The sequence below is a fragment of the Cervus canadensis genome, chromosome 13, assembly GCF_019320065.1.
Source record: "Cervus canadensis isolate Bull #8, Minnesota chromosome 13, ASM1932006v1, whole genome shotgun sequence".
Taxonomy (NCBI): Eukaryota; Metazoa; Chordata; class Mammalia; order Artiodactyla; family Cervidae; genus Cervus; species Cervus canadensis.
In genome coordinates this window covers 48486166-48507123 of record NC_057398.1, presented here as the reverse complement: position 1 = coordinate 48507123, position 20958 = coordinate 48486166, and the positions used below count along the sequence as shown (strand labels likewise).

The window sequence follows — 20958 nt, the reverse complement described above, 5'->3', positions numbered from 1 at the left end:
CTGAATCAAGCAAGCCTAAGTCAATTGGTGCCATTTTCCCAACACTGCTCACTTCATGTCTCTGTGTCACATTTTAGTAACTTTCCCAAATATTTAAGACTTTTTCTTTCTATTTCTCATAATAATCTGTGATCAGTGATCTTTGATGATACTATTGCAAAAAGATTATAACTCCTTGAAGACTCAGATGATGGGTAGCATTTTTGAGCAGTAAGATTTTTTTTAATTGATCTATATATATTTTTAGATGTCATGCTATTGCACACTTAATAAATTACAGTATAGTGTAAACACAACTTTTATGTGCACTGGAAAACCAAAAAAATTGTGTGACTCATGTTACTGCATTACTTTCTTTATTGTGATGGTTTGGAACTGAACCCACAGTATCTCTGAGGTATGCCTGGAGTTAACAATCCAACATTGTATATTCGAAGGTTGCTAGATTTTAAGTGTTCTCATTGAAGAAAAAAATTGTTTAACTCTGTGAAGTAATGGGTGTGAACTTCTGGTCATCATTTCTCAATAAATTATTCTGGTAATGATTTCTCAACAAATACATATATCAAATCATTATGCTATACATTTGAAACTATTTAATGTTATATGTCAATTCTATCTCAGTTTTTAAAAGACAGTTTTAAAAGACTGCAAGAATTGTGATAGTTGACCTTGAACTTCAAGCAATCTACTCGACAATGGAACATATCCAGGGAAACCACAAACCACTTTTAACACATTCGATCAGCCACAGCACTTTCTCCATACACTGCATAATTTTTTTTACTTTTCTTGAAATAATATGCACAGTATGCCAAAATGTTGCTTTTGCTTTTCCATCTCCAATATTAAAATGGTTATACAAAAATTCACCAATTTCTGATAAGTTTTTATAAATGCACGCTGAGATGACAGCTGTCACAAGGCAATGTAACAAAATTGTTTCAAATGAAGTTAAACACTATTAAGGGCTACTGCAATCATCTTTCAGAAAAAAACAAATGAAGCTTTGGCCAACCCAATAGAAAACACTTTGGCTGGTCTGTGTCCCTTGGAGCCTTGAAATTTTTGTCTAATTGCTGAAATTTAAAGACCTATCCCATGTTTTGTAAAATACACAAGTCCGTTACTGATGGGTACTAGCTAGTTGAAGATCTGTGGTGATCCCATGGTGATCAGTATCTTCCAAACTGACAAATCTTTTTTTGGTTCCCAGCTTTATTCCATTGGTTCTAAGATAGCATCTGAGTTACATTTCAAGTAAGTTGAATGATACTTATTAAGGTGGAATTCTTCAAAACCAGAATGTTAGATTTTAAAAGTACTGTGAAAAATCTGTGCTGAACATAATACCTGCAATTTTCTTTCCAGAAAGAGGTTTTTCATGATCTTGGCAGAGGAATTCTGGACAGTGCTTGGCAAGGCTATAATACTACTCTCTTGGCCTATGGGCAGACTGGCTCTGGAAAAAGCTATTCCATGATTGGGTTTGGTGCAAACAAGGGTATCATTCCAAATGTGTGCGAAGAGCTATTTCAAGCAATTGAGAACCGAGACAAAAATCAAGAATACCAGGTATGCATTATTCTAGAATCTCTTCTTTAAGGAAAAAAAATTTGTTTTCATTTTGGAAATTCCTTGCCTCCAGTGGAAGTTATCAGCATATCTACTTTAGGATAATGTTAATTTTCCATACCAAAATCCTTATATCATTACAAAATCAAATAAAATGTTGAATTTTTCTGGTTCTATGGAGGCAAACCCAGGAAAAGGTTTTTTAAAGGCACTTTGAGTGTCATAGAAGCAGGCATCTTAAGGTGTGTTCTCATCTTAATTTATTTTTATTTCTAAATTAAGAATATTATCTTGTTTCTTAATTGTCCTAACAATTGTCCTTACTTTCCCTAGAAGGTGAAATGCCTGTACACAGAAAACTATAGTACACTGATGAAAGAAACTGATGAAGACACAAATAAATGGAATTGCATCCCATGTTCATGAGTTGGAAGAATTAATATTATTTGAATGCCCATACTACTCAAATTTATCTACTGATTCAATACAATCCCTATCAAAAGTCTAATGGCAAATTTCACAGAAGTAGAATAATTCTAGAATTTGTATAGAACTGCAAAAGATCCCAAATAGTCAAAACAATCTTGAGAAAGAAGAACACAGCTGAAAGCATCATACTCCCTTGTTTAAAACTATACTACGAAAAAAAAAAAAAACTATACTACGAAACTATAATGATCAAAAAAATATGATACTATTTAAAATGGATAACCAAGAAGGACCTACTGTAAAGCACATGGAACTCTGCTCAATGTTATGTGGCATCCTGGATGGGAGGGGAGTTTGGGGAGAATGGATACATGTGTATGTACAACTGAGTCCCTCGCAGTTCACCTGAATCTGTCACCACATTATTAATCAGCTATACCCCAGTACAAAATAAAAAGGTTTTTAAAAAGTGAAAAATAATTACAGTATTCTTTAGTGTCAGATACTCACTTTTTCAAAAAGTGTTTTTTATGAAGTTTTCTGATTTTATCTTTTTCTTTCAGTGGTAGGCTTTTAAATAATTTCTCTGGAATTATATTTTCAAATATTTAGGAATTCATTAAATTTTTAAATTGAAAAAAATATGGTACTGGTACAAAAACAGACACAGAGATCAATAGAACAGAACTGAGAGCCCAGAAATCAACTCATACATATATGGATGATTATCAATTTATGACAAAGGAGTGAAGAACATGCAGTGAGAAAAGGAGAATCTGTTCAATAAACAGTGTTAGGAAAACTGGCTAGTCACGTGCAAAAGAATGAAACTAGACCACTATCTTATGTCATAGGGCTTCCCTGGCGGCTCAGATGGTAAAGAGTTTGCCTGTAATGCCAGAGACCCAGGTTCAGTCCCTGGGTCAGGAAGATCCCCTGGAGAAGGAAATGGCAACCCACTCCAGTATTCCTGCCTGGAAAATTCCATGGACAGAGGAGCCTGGCAGGCTACAGTCCATTGGGTTGCAAAGAGTCAGACGTGACTGAGTGACTAAAACTTCACTTCATCTTATACCATACACAAAATTAACTTAATATGTATTAAATACTTGAATGTAAGACTTGAAATCATTCAATTTCTAGAAGAAAGCATAGGCAGCAACTGCACTGAAATCAGTCTTAGCAATGTTTTTGTGGCTCTGACTCAAAAGTAAGGGAAAGAGAAGCAAACATAAACAAATGGGATCGATAAAATGAAAAACCTTTTGCACAGAGAAGGAAACCATCATTAAAATGAAAAGGCAGCCAATTGAATGGGAGAAGATATTTGCAAATCATACATCCAATAAGAGGTCAATTTTCAAAATATATAACGAACACATACAACTCAACAGCAAAAAAACAAACAACCCAATTTAAAAATGGGCAGAGGACCTGAATAAGCACTTATCCAAAGAATATATACAGATGACCAACAGGGATGTGAAAAGATGTTCAACATCACTAATTATTAGGGAAATGAAGCTCAAAACCACAATGAGATATTGTTACCAAAAGTGGGGTAACTGCTCGCTGCTCAAAAGCCAATATAGATGACTGCACAATTTTTTTTGTCTTTTATTTTCATGAAGTGAAGTGAAGTGAAAGTCACTTAGTCATGTCTGACTCTTTGTGACCCCATGGACTATACAGTCCTTGGAATTCTCCAGGCCATAATACTGCAGTGGGGAGCCCTTCCCTTCTCCAGGGGATCTTCCCAACCCAGGGATCAAACCCAGGTCTCCCACATTGCAGTTGATTCTTTACCAACTGAGCTATGAGGGAAGCCCGTTTATCTTCATACTAGTTTGTTTAATTGGTTGATCCACAGCTGTTATTATATATTTACCTTTACTAGTGGGATTTTTCGTTTCCTATAGATTCTTACTTGTTGTAGCCTTTTCTTTTTCCACTGAGAGAAGACCTATTAACATTGCTTTTAGGGTTGACTTAGTATTGATAAACTCTTAGTTTTTGCTTGTCTGGGAAGTTCTGGAAATGGAGGGGCTAGGGTCAGAGCCAGGTGTGAGCTGAGGCTTCTCCTCTCTCAGCGGCTGTCACTGCCCAGTAGGGAGCAGAAGCCTAGAGGGTTGGGTCCCAGACGGCTCCTGCGTTCTGTGTCTGTTCTTCCCCTCCCAGCACCAGCACCCTTACCCCCAGAGGGCAGCAGTGCTGAGACAAGAGGGGTGGAGTGGTTACTCAACTCTGGCTGGGTGTGGGGCTCCGCAGGGCAGTTGCAGGAAACTGACCAGAGTCCCAGGCAGTTTTAATCTGTCTTCTGTGCCTTGTTTCTGGGGTGAGCAAGTGTGGGCACATTCTCATGAGTGGAGTCTAGGTTGCTTACAGCCCGCTGTGGGTCCCACTGGTTTCCGGCCCCGCTAAGGCGGGGACTCATCCTACTGGTGACAGATCCTGGGCTGGGTTGCCCATTTTGTTTTCATACCTCTCACTCCCTTCAAGCCGGTGATCTCTCTCCTCTTCTGTGTCCCTCCCAGGGGAGCAGACCCCAAACTGATTCCTTCTCTTCCTTTCCTACCTAATTCTTTGTGGATCTCTTCCCACGCCTTGGTTGTGTAAGAGTCTTTCAGCCAGTTTCCAACTAAATTTTGGTGAGAATTGCTTCACATGTAGATATATTACTGATGTGTGAGTGGAGGGAAGTAAGCTTCATGTCCTCCTATTCTACCATTTTGACCTTCCCTCCCATTTGTTCATTTTAAACCTGTGATGCTCTCTGAAGCTACCTGGAAGTTCTTGGGAGGTGGGGTTTGACTGGCCAGACTCACCGAAGGGTGGCTAACGGACAAGCCAGCTTTTCCCAAGGAGGGTATAGTGGCGGCAAAGTGTCAGTATCTCAGAGCCTTTTCTCTAGACTAGTCACTCAGTTTCCTCCAGTCTTCTGTTTAGGAGGTAGGAGATTGGCTAACGTTGCTCCAAATGCATGGTAAGGTAAAGACCAATCTTTTTCTCTGCCTCTGTTCAGATTGGAGAGTGAACAATAAAGAAAAAGCTTTTTTTTTCTGTTCACGATCGAGACCAAAACACACACACACTTTTGAATCTGTTTTTGGTTTATATTAAGAACTTCCTCCACATCATTAAAATTATTTCAGAATCTCATATTGCATGTGAAATTGAGTTTCACTATTTTAATATTTAGCTTTTTCCTTTGTTGTACATTTATGTTGTTTCCATAGTCCTTTTTTTTTTTTTTCTTTCTCCCAAAGGTGACTGTTTCAAGAGAATCCTAATTTACTTTATGCTCTTCCCTATACAGGTTACATTCAGCATGCTGGAAATTTACAACGAACAGGTAACAGTGATTATATTTTCTGACAGACAATTCTGAGTGATTCTCTGCAGCTTAAAAAATGGCAGGGGCTCCCCCCCATCCATCCTACAGATAAAGTCAACACCCATTAGCCTGGCGTCGGCTATCCAGCCCTAACCTACCTCATTTTAGCCAGGTTCCCCTTCATCTTATGTCCTTCTATCTCTACACACTCCTTGAATCAGCCACATAGGACCTTTCTCCCTTTCCACAATACGTCCTTCCCTCCTACATCTATCCTTCCTCTGCCTGGAATACCCTTCTTGTTTCTCTGGTCTTAGAGAAACCACTGAACTTCGAGTCCAGTTCAAATGTCAGCTTATCTATAGATCCTAAAGCAGCTGGCTTCAGTATGGGGGTTGGCAAACTTTATCTTCAAAGTACAGACATAAAGTATTTTAGACTTTGAAGGCCTTAAAGTGTCTATCACAACTACTGTACTCTGCCCTCAGAGAGCAAAACTGGCCACAGCTGAAGTGTAAGTGAAGTATAAGTGTAGGTGAGCTGTGTACCAATACAACTTTGTTTATAGACACTGAGGCTTGAATTTCACATAATTTTCATATGTCACAAAATATTTTTCTTTTTATTTTTTTCAGCCATTTAGCAAATCTGATCATAGTTGGAATATGGTTTCAGATCCCAGCTCTCTCAGTTATTAGCTTTGTGACTTTGGACAATTACTTTATCTCAGAGCTCAGATTGCTTATTTATAAAGCAGAGAATTTAAAATAAGACACAACCGGGGACCTCCCTGGTGATCTAGTGGCTAAGACGCCACACTCCCAATGCAGGAGGCCAGGGTTTGATCTCTGATCAGGGAACTAGAGCCAACATGCCGCAACTAAAAATCCTGCATGCTGCAGTGAAGATCAAAGATCCCCCATGCTGCAAGTAAGACCCAGCACAGCTAGATAAATAAATATTGTTTAAAATAAATACAATAAACTAGACTGCACATTGAGACGTAGTGCTAAGCAAACACTCGGTGTTCAGAAAGTCCTTTTTCATTCTACCCTTTCCCTTTGCCCTTACACTATAAAATTTTATTTCCATATTTATATTTCCAGAACAAAGGATTACACCTTTCTATTTGCAATACTTAGTATAATTTGGTTTAGTTTGGTTTGGTTTAGTTTAATATAGTTTGGTTTAAAATGGATGCCCCTAAGTTTTGCTGCATGGATAAATTCACAAAGGTATCTTTAATTGTAAGTTTCTTAAGGGCAGTTTCATATCCTAAGATTTCTTATATAACTCCAAGCACTATCCAAAGTCTTACACTTAATCATTGCTAAATAAACATTGATGGAATAAATCTGTCCACGTTTTTCTCTTTATATTAAGGAGAGAAAATACCCATATGCTTCCATGAGTCATTTACTATTGTTGAAGGTTGATAGCAAATTCAAATGGGTTGTTATGCTAAAGTCACTGATTAAGTTTCTATTTCTTTCAAAGTGATGGGCCTGGAAGACAGTATGACTCCTTTATCATACCAAATAGGCAGCTTCACTTCGTTACCAAGTTCAGATGGAAGGAACAGGGAAATGGCATCACATTGTGGACCCCCGACTGATACCTATTAATGAAGATAATCTCTCTGGAATTTTGTTTTCTCATCTCTAAAATAAGGACATGGACATGCTTATAACCTCTTCATGTCTCACCAGCAAGGAGTCTGGTATTTTTCCAGTAGTACTTCAATAGTCAAAGTGAAGTTTATTAGATACTTTTAATGTTTCAGACATCACACTAGACTCTGAGGATGAATAAAACCTAAGACGTGATTTCTGCCATGGAGAAGCTTGGCGGGAGATTTTACATCCTCTCCAGACAGTAATAAAATATATCATGTATGCTGCATGAGTGGTAAAAAGTCACAGAAGAGAGAGCAACTAACACTACCTGTGAGTGTTGGTGCTGTTTGTAAACAGAGGAGTTAGACTGGGTCTTGAAAGATGCTATGAGTTTGGTGAGCCAGGAGGAGGAGGGTTGGGGGCATGATTAGTACCAGCAAGTCCAAGAACATGTGAAAGCACACGGCGTTTAAGGGAACAGTGAGGGCTCTAGGTAGCCAGAGTTAGAAGCATGCAGGGAGATGAGAATGGGGGAGCATCAGGAGATGGAGCTAAACATCAGTTGCCAGAAGGCAAAGGCCCTTTGGTACACAATGGAGCATCAGCGAAAGATTCTAAACAGGGAAATAAGAGAATCAGCCTTGGTTTTAGAAGATTTCTCTAGCAGCAGAGTGAAGTTGTATTTGAAGGAGCGCCAGATAGAGGCAGGGCTAGGAGAGTCCCATAGGGGCTGAAGTGAGTGAGGAGGGTCTCATGATAATCACTGACTCAATCTCCAGGTACAACCTGGAGAGTCCAGTGCCAGGAACTGCCCTCATCTCTGGGCCCTCACACTTGCATTCTATCCGGTTAAACCTACTTAGCTTTTTTTCTAATGAGCCCTATTCAGACATATCTTCAGCCTTAGATGCCACTTGTTAACAATTTATATCGCTCAGTGGAAGTTATAGAAAAGGCTTCCTAGCTAAGGCAGAAGTTGTCACCATTTCAATGTCTTCCTATCTCTAGCTCTTCTGTCTACTGTCCTAATTTTTCTTGCCTGAATTCAATCTGTGTGTGATCTTGCCTCTGTTGCAGGAAGGGGAACCCTTTCCTGGGCCAAGAGCGGGTTCTTATCTAGCCCTCAGAAAAGAATTATCTGAGAGATACATAGGACAAAGCAAAAGACATTACTGGGAAGGGGGCACCTGGGAGGAGGGCAGCGGGGTAAGGGGATCCAGGAGAACTGCTCTGCCACGTGGCTGGCAGTCTGGGGTGTTGTGGTGATGGGGTTAGTTTCTAGGTTGTCTCTGGCCAGTCATCTTGCTTGGCCCACAACTCAGGATCCTTCCTTGGAGCGTGAGCAACTCTCAGCTAAGATGGACTGCAGCATGAAGGATTCTGGGAGGTTAGTAAGACATATTATGGAGTGGTGTCTGCTCTCTCCTTTTGGCCCCTCCTGAATTCTCCCAGTTAGTTTTCTGCGCCAGCACTAAGTTCCTTATCAGGAGGGACCTCCTGGTGTGAGACAGCTCCTGCAAGTGGTTATCATTGTGTCTGGCCGAGGGCGGTGGTTTCTGTCAGTGGTTCCCGAGCAACTTGACTCTAGGACTTACAGCTACAGAATATTTGAGCTGGGAGAGATCTTAGAAATCATTTAGTCCATTCCCCTCCTCTTATGAGGAAAAAACTGGCAGTGTAGGAGACTCTCCAAAGCTCTCACAGTTAGGAGGCAGAACCAGAAGTAAGAACCCAGGTCAGATTCCCAGCCCAGACCTCACTGCATCATGTCACACCAACTCTCCTCTGCAGGGGCTCAGGCTCTAGCAGGCTCCCATAGCTCGACCTCCTGTGCCCGGGCAGAACTGGCTTTCTGGGGGGAAATGCAACATGGGCTTTCACCTGAGGCCACGGTCTAAGTGTGACATCACATAAATCTCCAATAATAATAATAATGAGATCCAAAGAATTATCTATATTCTTGTGTTAGGTTTGCCTATAGCAAATCCTGTTTGGGTTAGATAAGTTTCTTGGAAGTAGAGATTCAGAGTGGTGGCAGCATGATTTAACCTAGGCAGAACATTAGGTACTTTGAATGTTATGAACTTTTAATTAAGTTTCATTTATCACTGTTCTTAGAAAAGTAAGACTTCATTATTTAGTGATACAAAATTTGTGACAATTCAGAAAGAGATAATTTATTTTTATGTTATCCACAAAGGAGTTGCTAATCAACTGCAAGAGTTAACAAGGTTACTAGGAGCATATTTAGGTTAATAAGAAAACAATATTTTCAACCACAAATGCTTTAAAATCACCACTGGGGCTTCCCCAGTGGCTTAGATGGTAAAGAATCTGCCTGCAACACAGAAGACAAGATTTGATCCCTGGGTCAGAAAGATCCCCTGGATAAGGGGATGGCTACCCACTCCAGTATTCTTGCCTGGAGAATTCCATGAGCAAAGGAGTCTGGCAGGCTCCATGTGGTCACAAAGACTCAGACACGACTGAGCAACTAACAGTTTCACTTTCGTTTAAAGTCAGACAACTGTAGTTGCCAACTAAAAATTTTTTCAAGCTATAGAAGCAGTTCCCCCAATATCCTACATGCAATGTATTAAACATTTCTTCTTAACTTAGCTCCAGTTACACTGTTCTCTCCAGAAGCATTTCACTGGGTGCCTACTATGTGTCAGGAGCTATGTTAGGATTTATTAGTCAACTCCCACCCTCAGGGAGTTTGCAGTCTGGTTGAACTGCTCTTGTTGTTGTTTAGTCATTCAGTCATGTCCAATTCTGTGCGACCCCATGGACTGTAGCCCACCAGGCTCCTCTGTCCGTGGGTTTCTTACTTCTGGTTCTGCCTCCAAACTGTGAATACTGGAGTGGGTTGCCATTTCCAGGGGATCTTCCACACCCAGGGACTAAACCTGTGTCTCCTGCATTGGCAGGCAGATTCTTTACCATCTGAGTCACCCGGGAAGCCCTGAAGTGCTCTAGGTACTTGAAAATAATAAAACTGAATTCCTTAAAAAAAAAAAAAAAAAGCTTCTGATTTCACTAACTACAACAGTGTTGCAGGAAGGGGGACCCCTTCCAGGGCCCGAAACTGGGCTCTTGTCTAACACTTGGAAATGAATTGTCCGAGGAGACACATGCTGACAAAGCAAGAGATTTTATTGGGAAAGGGCACCCAGGTGGAGAGCAGTAGGTAAGGGAACCCAGGAGAACTGCTCTGCCACGTGGCTCGCAGTCTTGGGTTTTATGGTGATGGGATTAGTTTCCGGGTGGTCTTTGGCCAATCATTCTAATTCAGAGTCTTTCCTGGTGGCGCACGCATCGCTCAGCCAAGATGGATGCTAGCAAGAGGGATTCTGGGAAGTGGACGGACAGGTAGTGTCTCCTCTCGATCTTCCCCGAACTCTTCCGGCTGGTGGTGGCCTATTAGTTCCGTATTCCTTATCAGGATCTCCTGCCATAAAACAACTCATGCAAATAGTTACTATGGTGCCTGGCCAGGGTGGGCGGTTTCAATCAGTGTGCTTCCCCTAACAACTCCCCCCTGAGAGACTTCATACTCAAGATGCTTCTTGGGAATTGGGGCGGAGGTCTCCTTCTTCTGTAACTTCTTCCTGCTGTGCCTGGGCGTAGGCCTGCCTAGCAGAGCAGAAGTCTCCCTCTACCTGATCTAAGTTGGGGTGTTTCATATCTGAAACCAGCTTTTACTCTTGTAATAACAGCAACTTAGTTTGAAACTGTCAGCGCCTCTCAGAGGTAAAATAGACAGGGGCCAAACAGGAAACCTAACAGGATGGTCATCACTGGTCCCCAGAAACAGGAGGCACTGCTGGGATGATTGGCTGGTGGTCAAGCAACAGAGCTGTGTTCTAAGAATCTTATGTTTAGTCTGAAGTTACCATCTTTCACCTGGGTGGGGGCTCTAGTTCTGTAGAAGAACTCAAAAGACATTGTTATGCATTTTTTTTTTTTTTGAGTAGGAACCAGGACCCGTCTCAAGGCTGTACCACCATTTGATTGTTTCCCCTCTGTTTCTGTATTTTTTTCTTTCTCTGATTGGCAATTGTTTGAATCTACCCTTTGGAACTCAGGGAAGGTCAAGGAGGCTGAATAAAGCCTATATTTTACAGTCAGCAGATCTGTACTCCAGAGTTGCTACCCCGCAGAGTCCTGTTCAGTTTTATTTAGGGAACAGGGCAACTATGACTGTGATAACTTTTTGTCAAAATGGGGCATAGGACCACCTCAGCTTGGAGAAGAGACACTGAATTGGAAGTATTTCTGAGTTCCAAGTCTTAGATCTGAGCGTTGTATGATTAAAATCTCAATCCCTTGGTCTGCCATTTTGTTGTAACATACCCAGTTAGTAGTAGCTAGAGAAGGGATAACTGGAGTTTTAATAGACAAAGTAAATCTCTTTCTTTTAGAAGAATAGACCTGAAATCCAGTCTGGACCTGGCACTTCAGGGAGACTTGTAGCCAGGTGGCCAGTTGTCTAGTTTTATAAAAAGTAAGGTAGAAGTTACTAGCTTCCAGCAGACATTGTTTTGAGAATGGTGGCATCTAAGCCTGACACGACTCAGAAAACTCAAGTGTTTGGCAATACAATGTCTAATCTGAAATTACACCCATAGTAACACCTGGTTATTTCCCAGGATGTCTGAACCATAGCTGAGTACTCCATTTTGACTTTTAATTGTAAAATTTTTTCGTTAATAGCCAAAGCAGATGGCACCATTAATGATGTCAGTGTTTCTCTAGGTATGAGAAGATGCAAGAATTGGGACTCATAAAATCTCTTGAAAAGATCTAACTATCTGAAGGCCTGTTCTGCCAGTTTTTCCCAGAGCACGGAACACCTCATTCTTGATCTTCACCCTGAACTCCTTTCAGGGCCGTTGGAAGTCAGCAGTTGCAGTGGTCATGATAGAATCGCTGTAGATGTAGATGGCAAGTGTCAATCTTCAGTTGGCAAAGCCCCTTTTTGCTCACAAACTTGACCACGACTTTGAGGGGGGCATTTCATGACCATTTTATCCCATGGTGCTGAGAATGTCCATTCTCAGGTTTGGCAAAGATTTTGTCGACCGGCCTCTCAATGTGCTGTTACTGGATTAGGCCATAAAACAGTATCTAAAATTTTCTGGACCACCTGTCTTACTAGCCTCTTGGTCCAGGAAAACATTCCCTCTTGTTGCTTTTTCTCATATCTAGAGTTATACTGTCATCATCATCGATTTTATAAGGAACTATATATTATTCTATCAGAGGCCTCAGTCACACATTTGGCACTGTAAGAAATAGCAATTCTGCAAAACAGGTGAAATATAAAGAACATAGCCAGCAGTACTAGTAAAGTCACAAGTAACACTTAAGAGCTTCCATTAGATGTAGCCCAGCATATCCCAGGTCGTCTGTCTTAGTCTACTCTGTACGAATCTTTATCTTTCATGGAAATTATACATTGGCACCACCATTTATAAGGCACATAGCCCAGTTTTTTAGTGTTACTAGACTGATTATCTTTAGTATGATTTAATTGTTTTTAACACAGAGGAGACTTTAAACCTAAATTACCATAGCCTAGTGTTATCTATATAAATCTATCTCATAATTGTGGGAGATTTTTTTTTTTTTTTTGCTAAAACCTTTTTTGTTGCTCTGATTGAGCTTGAGGAATAGAAAAAGGCTCAAATTTATAGCCAGAGTCAGAGTAGGCATTATTAATTGGCCCAGTGAGGGGATCCCGTCTGGTAGTATCATAGTAACCTGAATATGACTATAATTTTTCCAAGTAAATTTCCTCAGGGCCAACCAGTTAGAATCTTGTAGTAGAGAAATTTACCAAGGTAACCCAGAGCTAGACACAGATAATTGGCCACAAACCCAACAATTGGATTGATTTTTAAAACTAGCATAGTATCAGGCCTATGATAGAAAAGCATTTGATTTATATACAAAGGTCTAAGAAGTCAAGAGAACACTATAAACGATCATACGAATCAGGTCCAGTATCTTGGACAAGCTGTCTACCTCTGATGTCGTTGTCTTCTCATCTTGGTGTACTGTAGTTTTTCTTGTTTGAGCATCATTTTAAGGTGAGATCAGGTCAGCTGTCTTCTCTATAGACCAGGAAGGGGCCTTTGGAAGTGGGAATTAATCTAAGAGTTAATTTCCCTTCAGTTTCATTGTGCATGAGCTAGTTAAGAGTACCTGACAAAAAGTCTTTCCATCCAGGTTGGAGACAGTCTCTTAAATTATGTCTTTTTCCAGTCCTGGTTGCAGGTCATGAGGCATCTGATCTTCGTCCAAAGATAGATTACTGAGATAAGCTTCAGAAACAAACTTAGGGTGTTCTTTAAGAATTCAATTAAATTTTGCATTAATATCACATAACAGCAAAGAACTATCCAAGAAATGAGTCTTACTACATGCAGACCTCCATGAACAAACTGGGATTTAACATTTTTTGAAATATCTTTTTCCCCAAAGTTACCCTCATTTTTATCAAATATAACCAAATTAAGGCTAGGTTTTTTTGCAAAATAGGTCTGTTTTTACTAATTTTGGTCTGATGATTTATATAACCATAATTGATTATAGACTTTTTATTTTGCTGAAACACTTATAGAATCTCAAACTGAACTTTTAATATAAAACAGGGCTGGGAAACTCACACCAAAGGCTTATCACAGATTTTGCCTAACAAATCTAGGTGAACTCTTTTCTTTTTAAGGTCTCAAAACTTCCTTGAGATTTTTATACCTGTTAGTGAGATAACCTTCCTAGCTCATTTGATAAACTTACTGGAAACCTAAGAGTTTCAAATTTCTGGAGGAGTCAGAGAGAGAGAAAATATAATTGTTTTGTTCATAACGTATAATTTTACCAAATTATTTTCATAATTAGTTTGAGAGGAATGTTTTCCTTACTCCTGGAAAACACAAGATTCAAACCTGTAATTTTTCAGATAGAAACCATAAAAATTATAAGCATATTCGCTGGTTCATTTAGTTCTTTGTTAACTTTTGTGAAGTCATCAGGTTTCTCATTAGAACACCAAGACATATCAAAATGTTAAGAACTCTATATAATTTCTAGGATATCTGTATTAGTAATTTTACCATACATTATAACGTGAGCAGATTTATTGCTCATTTGATAATCTTTTTCATGTAATTTAACCAACCAAATAAACAGTTTAATATCTCTCTTTGGGATGTTTCAGGGGCCCTCTGAAACACCCCAAAGTTAGCTAGATGTCAAAGAAACTTCAAAAGAATTCGATTCAGGAAGTTTTATCGAAAAGATCAATTAAAAGCTTTAGAACATTTGGTCAGATTCATTCAATGTTGATGGGTGTATCATTTAGCTTATTGATATGTCACAATGGGCGCAAATACCAAGGCTCAAGGTCTAGTGAAAGTCAGCTCCGCTATCTTGGACCTAATTGGCTCTAAGCAGTTTTCTTACAACCATGTCATTTTTAACAAAATCCACTTATCTAACTAATTGTAATCCAATTTTAGAAAATCCTGATCATGCATAACTCTTTTTAGTATTTTTTTCATACTTTTTTGCTGAAATCACTCTTCCTGCTTTCCTTTAGCAAGCAAGAGCTAACTTTTATATTAGCATTTTATAGATTGGTGAGCATAAATACCAGTGATAATTTCTAAAACCCTTGCTTTCTTAAAACATTTTAGGATGGCATCAAACATTATTCATTTATAGTCCCAAATCTGTTTAGTTTTTCTGTAAAAGGAAATCAGTGTTTAGTAGTAAATGTTTCAAAATCTTATTTCATTTGGAATAGACCTAATTATTTAATAGACTTCTAATACTTAGTTTAGCACAACCCTTAGAAATTCAAGTTACACCAATCTGGGGAGACTATTGTAGACAGATATTTTTAAAGAATAATTATTCTTAATAGAGTTTATATATAAACTCATACCTCATTTACATTTTTTAGAAGTTTTTTTCACTCGAGGTAATTTCTTTGTTGACAAACTTGTAATAGGTATAATATTTAACTTATATTAAACCTAGGTACAATGAAAATATTCCACTTGATGTTAATTATTCTAAGACATGTCTATATTAGATAGGTCAACAAAAAACATTAATATCAGGTATTTAATACTGAATATTTCCCAGTTCACCTGAACCTGGAATTTATTGTTTAATTTAGAATTATTTGATTTGTAAGCACTTACCTTTTTTTAAGCCAATTAAATAGAGCTCATTTACAAATTAACCTAAAAATATTACCCAGAGACAAAAACATACCAAGACATATTTAGACAGACACACTGCAAGATCTAGCTTCATTTTCTAAGTTTGGTCATGAATTAGATATTACAATTTAAATTTACTAGTTTATAAAAAAAGCTGAAATAAATAACATTTTTAAAGGCTTTTTTCTTTTTTTTCTCAGTCTCAGGAGTTAGAGATGGTCTAGATAAGTGTTCCTGATAGCCCTGGTCTCAAGGCACAGGGAAAGAAAATCAAGCTCTAACAAAATGGTGGCAGGTCTAAATGGTAGCCAAACAAAGCAAAATGGCCATCACAAATCACAACACAGAACAGACTTAAAACACACACATATAAACCTGGCAGTCCTCATCAGACACTCTCTTAAATACAAGAATACAGTCTCTCAGAACACCTTTTATAGAGACACAAAACTTCAGATGTCTTCAAAGATTTCAAAAGGAGGAAAGGAAGCCAGGTTGAAAGAAGGGGGAGGAGGCGGGAACGGGGGGCAAAAGGGGTGGCCTTACAGACGTCTCCTGCCACCTGCAGACACCCAGGCGTTACGGGACTTTTCCCTGGGCTTCCAGAAAAGGGAGGACTGGAACTCGGCCCTACCAGAAACCAGACCAGAAAATTCGAGTTCTCTGCCAAGAGGAGGTGATCAGTCTCCAATCCTCAGCTCAAGCTGAGGCCCTTCGACCAGATTCCTGTGTCCAGGACTGGGGGACTAGAAAAATGGGAAGGATAGGAAGGGCTAAGGAGAGGAAAGAGAGAGGGAAGGGGAGGGAGGTCAATAAAGTCTCTTGTTCCTTACCGGTTGGGGCACTCTGGCCAGTTGTCCGCGTCAGGAGGAGACCAGGGACAAAAGGGTCCCAGTTGTGGCAGCTGGGTCTGGTCCATTGGCAGGCAAGTTGGCCCCTGAGTACCCCAAGTGGTCAGGATGTCAGTCTCAGCGAAGAAGATGTCCCTTCGTGGTCGCCATTTGTTGCAGGAAGGGGGACCCCTTCCAGGGCCCGAAACTGGGCTCTTGTCTAACACTCGGAAATGAATTGTCCGAGGAGACACATGCTGACAAAGCAAGAGATTTTATTGGGAAAGGGCACCCAGGTGGAGAGCAGTAGGTAAGGGAACCCAGGAGAACTGCTCTGCCGCGTGGCTCGCAGTCTTGGGTTTTATGGTGATGGGATTAGTTTCCGGGTGGTCTTTGGCCAATCATTCTAATTCAGAGTCTTTCCTGGTGGCGCATGCATCGCTCAGCCAAGATGGATGCTAGCAAGAGGGATTCTGGGAAGTGGACGGACAGGTAGTGTCTCCTCTCGATCTTCCCCGAACTCTTCCGGCTGGTGGTGGCCTATTAGTTCCATATTCCTTATTAGGATCTCCTGCCATAAAACAACTCATGCAAATAGTTACTATGGTGCCTGGCCAGGGTGGGCGGTTTCAATCAGGGTGCTTCCCCTAACAACAGGTTTCTCTATTTTCTTACTTGTCATTTCTCTGTTTCTTACTTATCTAAGCTATGAGGCTGTCTGGTACCTACAGAGCTTTAACCTTTATTTATTCATCCAATATATGCTTACTGAACATGTAATATATTCAAGGAGCTATAGCAGTGAAGTAAACAAAACTCCGTGCCTTCCTGAAGTTTGCATTACTTGTTTTGCCACAGGTAAGAGATTTGCTATCCAGGACCAAGAAACCCGGAGGGCTAAAAGTAAGGGAGGACCAACAGCTGGGCTTTTATGTGGATGGTCTGAAGTCAGTGCCTTGTGAGAACTATGCCCAGATTGAAAGACTGATGGAACAAGGAGCAAAAATAAGGACCACAGCTCCGACCAGCATGAATGCCAGCAGCAGCCGGTCTCACATGGTCATCACCATTCAGTTCAAGCAGGTGAGATTCAACTGGATGCCAGTGTCCCCACCTCTCACCAAGGGGGTCTGGGGATGTGTTCCCAGTAGCATTATGGGCTGCTGAGTATTATGGAGTTTTTTTAGATTTGATATATGGATTAAGATAGCTATTTCCAAACATAGACTATAGGGTCAGAAGCATAGACTATAGGGTCAGAAGCAGGAGAAAGTAAGACACTTGTCTTTTCCTGCCTCCCTCCGACCACATCCATGCCCCACTCTGGCCTAAGTGATCTCATTACCGATAGAGGGTCACTAGTAAGGTGCCAGAAATGCCCATAGGGCTAAAGGCTGTTTTCCCTCAAGTAAATTACATACTTTGAGACACAGGTTTTGACCCCCAGTTTGATGAAATTGTAGAAATAGGAGAATGAGTCTCTGGTTTGTCATGGAGAATTCCTATTAACAGTCTTTCCGTGCATCACCAATATAATGATGGTCAGCTTTCGGATCCATGAGCCTAGAGGACAACCAGATACTGAAGTGTCTTTCTGAAATTTGAAAGTCCAAGATAAAGCCTTTGAAACCATATCATCCATGTAATGCTCCACTAGCTAGAATATTTGATAAGCTAAAGCACACTTTTCTCCTCCATTCTCCTTGGTTGGGAACGATGTAGGGAACGATGTAGGGACAATTTGATTCAGAAATGGTTATCATAAAGCCTGGGTAAGCAATTTTACCACCCCCTTCTCCTAAGCCACAGCACTAGTAATAGATAAAATAGTAATAAATGAAGATTGTCCTGTTCTAACCAGGATTGCTAGAAGAACACTAGACCATGTATGACTCCGTTTACCAGCTCTGAAGTTGTGGGAAATAATTTACCTTTCCTGAGTCACAGCTTCTTGTTCTGTAAAATGAGACAAATAGTTATCCTCGTAGAAATGTTGGGAAGTTTAAATATTACATTAAAAAATTTTTATTTATCTTGTTTTTGGCTGGGCTGGATCTTCATTGCTATGCAGGCTTTTCTCTAGTTGCAGTGAGCAGGGTCTACTCTCTAGTTGTTCTCATTGAGATGGCTTCTCTTGCTGTGGACCACGGGCTCTAGAGGACAGGCTCAATAGTTGAGGCACATGGGCTTAGTTGCCCCATGGCATGTAGGATCTTCCAGCACCAGGGTTTAAACCCATGTCTCCTGCATTGACATGTAGACTGTTTACCACTGAACCACCAGGGAAGACCAAGATACTACATTTTAAAGAACTCTGTAAACTTCCCTGGTGACTCAGATGGTAAAGAATCCACCTACCATGCAGGAGATCTGGATTCTATCCCTGGGTCAGGAAGATCCCCAGGAAAAGGGAATGGCTACCCAACTCTAGTATTCTTGCCTGGAGAATCCCATGGACAGAGGAGCCTGGCAGACTACAGTTCATGGGGTCACAAAGAGTTGGACAGAACTGAGCAACTAAGAACACAAGTAAACTTTTAATTATTATTCACTTGATTTTACAATGTGGGTAAGATGTTACATTGATAGACTTTATATGAATATAACATTCACTCCATATTCATAGACTTTGTATGTACTATATTTACAATGAATATAAAGTGTTACATTCATAGACTTTATAGATGGTTTTCTGTGCTATTTTTTAATTTTGAATTTTAGAGGTAGGAGACAAAATTAACTGGATAAAAACAAGCATACTCTGTTTATTGGTGTCAGTAGCAATATTAGCACGTAAAGAGCCTCTTGATGAAAGTGAAAGAGGAGAGTGAAAAAGTTGACTTAAAGCTCAACATTCAGAAAACTAAGATCATGGCATCTGGTCCCATCACTTCATGGCAAATAGATGGGGAAACAGTGGAAACGGTAGCTGACTTTATTTTCCTGGGCTCCAAAATCACTGCGGATGGTGACTGCAGCCATGAAATTAAAAGATGCTTACTCCTTGGAAAGAAAGTTATGACCAACCTGGACAGCATATTAAAAAGCATAGACATTACTTTGCCAACAAAGGTCCATCTAGTCAAGGCTATGGTTTTTCCAGTGGTCATGTATGGATGTGAGAGTTGGACTATAAAGAAAGCTGAGCACAGAAGAATTGATGCTTTTGAACTGTGAAGCTGGAGAAGACTCTTGAGAGTCCCTTAGACTACAAGGAGATCCAACCAGTCCATTCTAAAGGAGATCAGTCCTGGGTGTTCATTGGAAGGACTGATGTTGAAGCTGAAACTCCAATATTTTGGCCACCTGATGTGAAAAGCTGACTCATTTGAAAAGACCCTGATGCTGGGAAAGATTGAGGGCAGGAGGAGAAGGGGATGACAGAGCATGAGATGGATGCTGGATGGCATCACCGACTCGACGGACATGGGTTTGGGTGGACTCCAGGAATTGGTGATGGACAGGAAGGCCTGGCGTGCTGCGGTTCATGGGGTCGCAAAGAGTCAGACACGACTGAGCAACTGAACTGAACTGAGTGTATGCCAGGCATGATTAGAACCATTACATCTATTATACTTTATCCTCGTAACATCCCAATAATATGCTATCATCCTGATTTTACAACTGAGAAAAGTTAAATCATAGCTCAGAAAAGTTAAATCATTTGCTCACAATTGCAAGACAGCAAGACAACCTGTAGCATTCTTTCCCCTACATGACTACACCATCCTGAACAGTTACTTATTTTGCAAATTTCACAGTATCTTTAAAATATTTATTGATTGGGAAGTGGTTAGGGCTCTGCCCTTCCACTGAAGGGGGCATGTGTTCGATCCCTGTCAGAGAACTAAGATTCCATGTGCCACCTGATGTGGCCAGAAGAAAAAGCACTTAATGATTACAGAAATATTAGGACAATAGTTGGTATCTAATACATAACTGGAAATAACGTTACAGAAGGGAAGGGGCAACTGAGATGTTTGGACCTAATAATGTTATTGTAAAATGTCATTGTAAAGAGAATGACATTTTAACTTGCAAATTTTATTATATCTTTTTTGAGTGTGAAATACAATTCAAAAAATATTTCGGAATGTAAATGTAAAATAGATTGACTTCTCGTGTAGCCTGCTACGTCTCTAATAGCATTACTTGTGGTGCTTTCCTGCAGGTTTTCCTAGACAGAGACCTCACCAAACAGTCCAGTATTAACTTGGTAGATTTAGCTGGAAGTGAAAGACAGAAATCTTCAGGATCGGAAGGAGACAGACTGAGGGAAGGATCACGAGTTAACTTAAGTTTAACCAATTTAGGAAATGTCATCAGGTAAATAATCAGTGGGCAGGTACTTATTTGTGCCATAAAAATGACCTCAAATATCAAAATTTAGATTAATCATAACCCTTGGTTCATGACCAACTAGCATCATTGGTTTATTCCTGGTCCTCTCCTAGATTTTATTTTAAACTAATTAATTGCTTTTAGATGAAATAACAAACACTAATAAAACTACCACCAAATCCAAAAAACAGTTGGAAGTAATCACCATCTTGCTCCCCTTGGAGGTGACCATCATCTTGAATTTTATGTTTTATGTATGTCCCTCCCTCCCACTTTCTTCCTTTTCTCCCCTTCCTTTCTTCCCTCTTTCTTTCTTTTCTTATTTTATCACACGTGAATATTATATTCAGTAGCACTGATTTTTGAATTTTATAAAAAGGTAAAATATTATATTATTTTCTGGATCTTGTATTTTTAAAGTTATTTAGGTATAAATTACATTATAGTAAAGTGCACAAATCTTAAATGTTCAGCTCAATGGATTTTTATATATGTATATATCTATGTAATTAATAACTAGACTGAGATACAGACATTTCCAAAACCCAGAAAACCCCCTCATGCCTTCTCCTTGGCTTTTAATCCCAATGAAAGAA

The 20958-nt window shown here is 39.8% G+C and overlaps 1 protein-coding gene across 1 annotated transcript in view; it reads left to right on the top strand.

Annotated features, from left to right (window-relative positions):
• The window catches only part of LOC122451654 (kinesin-like protein KIF28P), an 88158-nt gene that overhangs the window by 29465 nt on the left and 37735 nt on the right, over positions 1 to 20958 (top strand). The window contains exons 5-6 of the mRNA XM_043484545.1: positions 16880 to 17104; positions 20193 to 20347. Coding sequence (XP_043340480.1) covers positions 16880 to 17104; positions 20193 to 20347 — 380 coding nt within the window. The remainder of the gene's footprint in view (positions 1 to 16879; positions 17105 to 20192; positions 20348 to 20958) is intronic.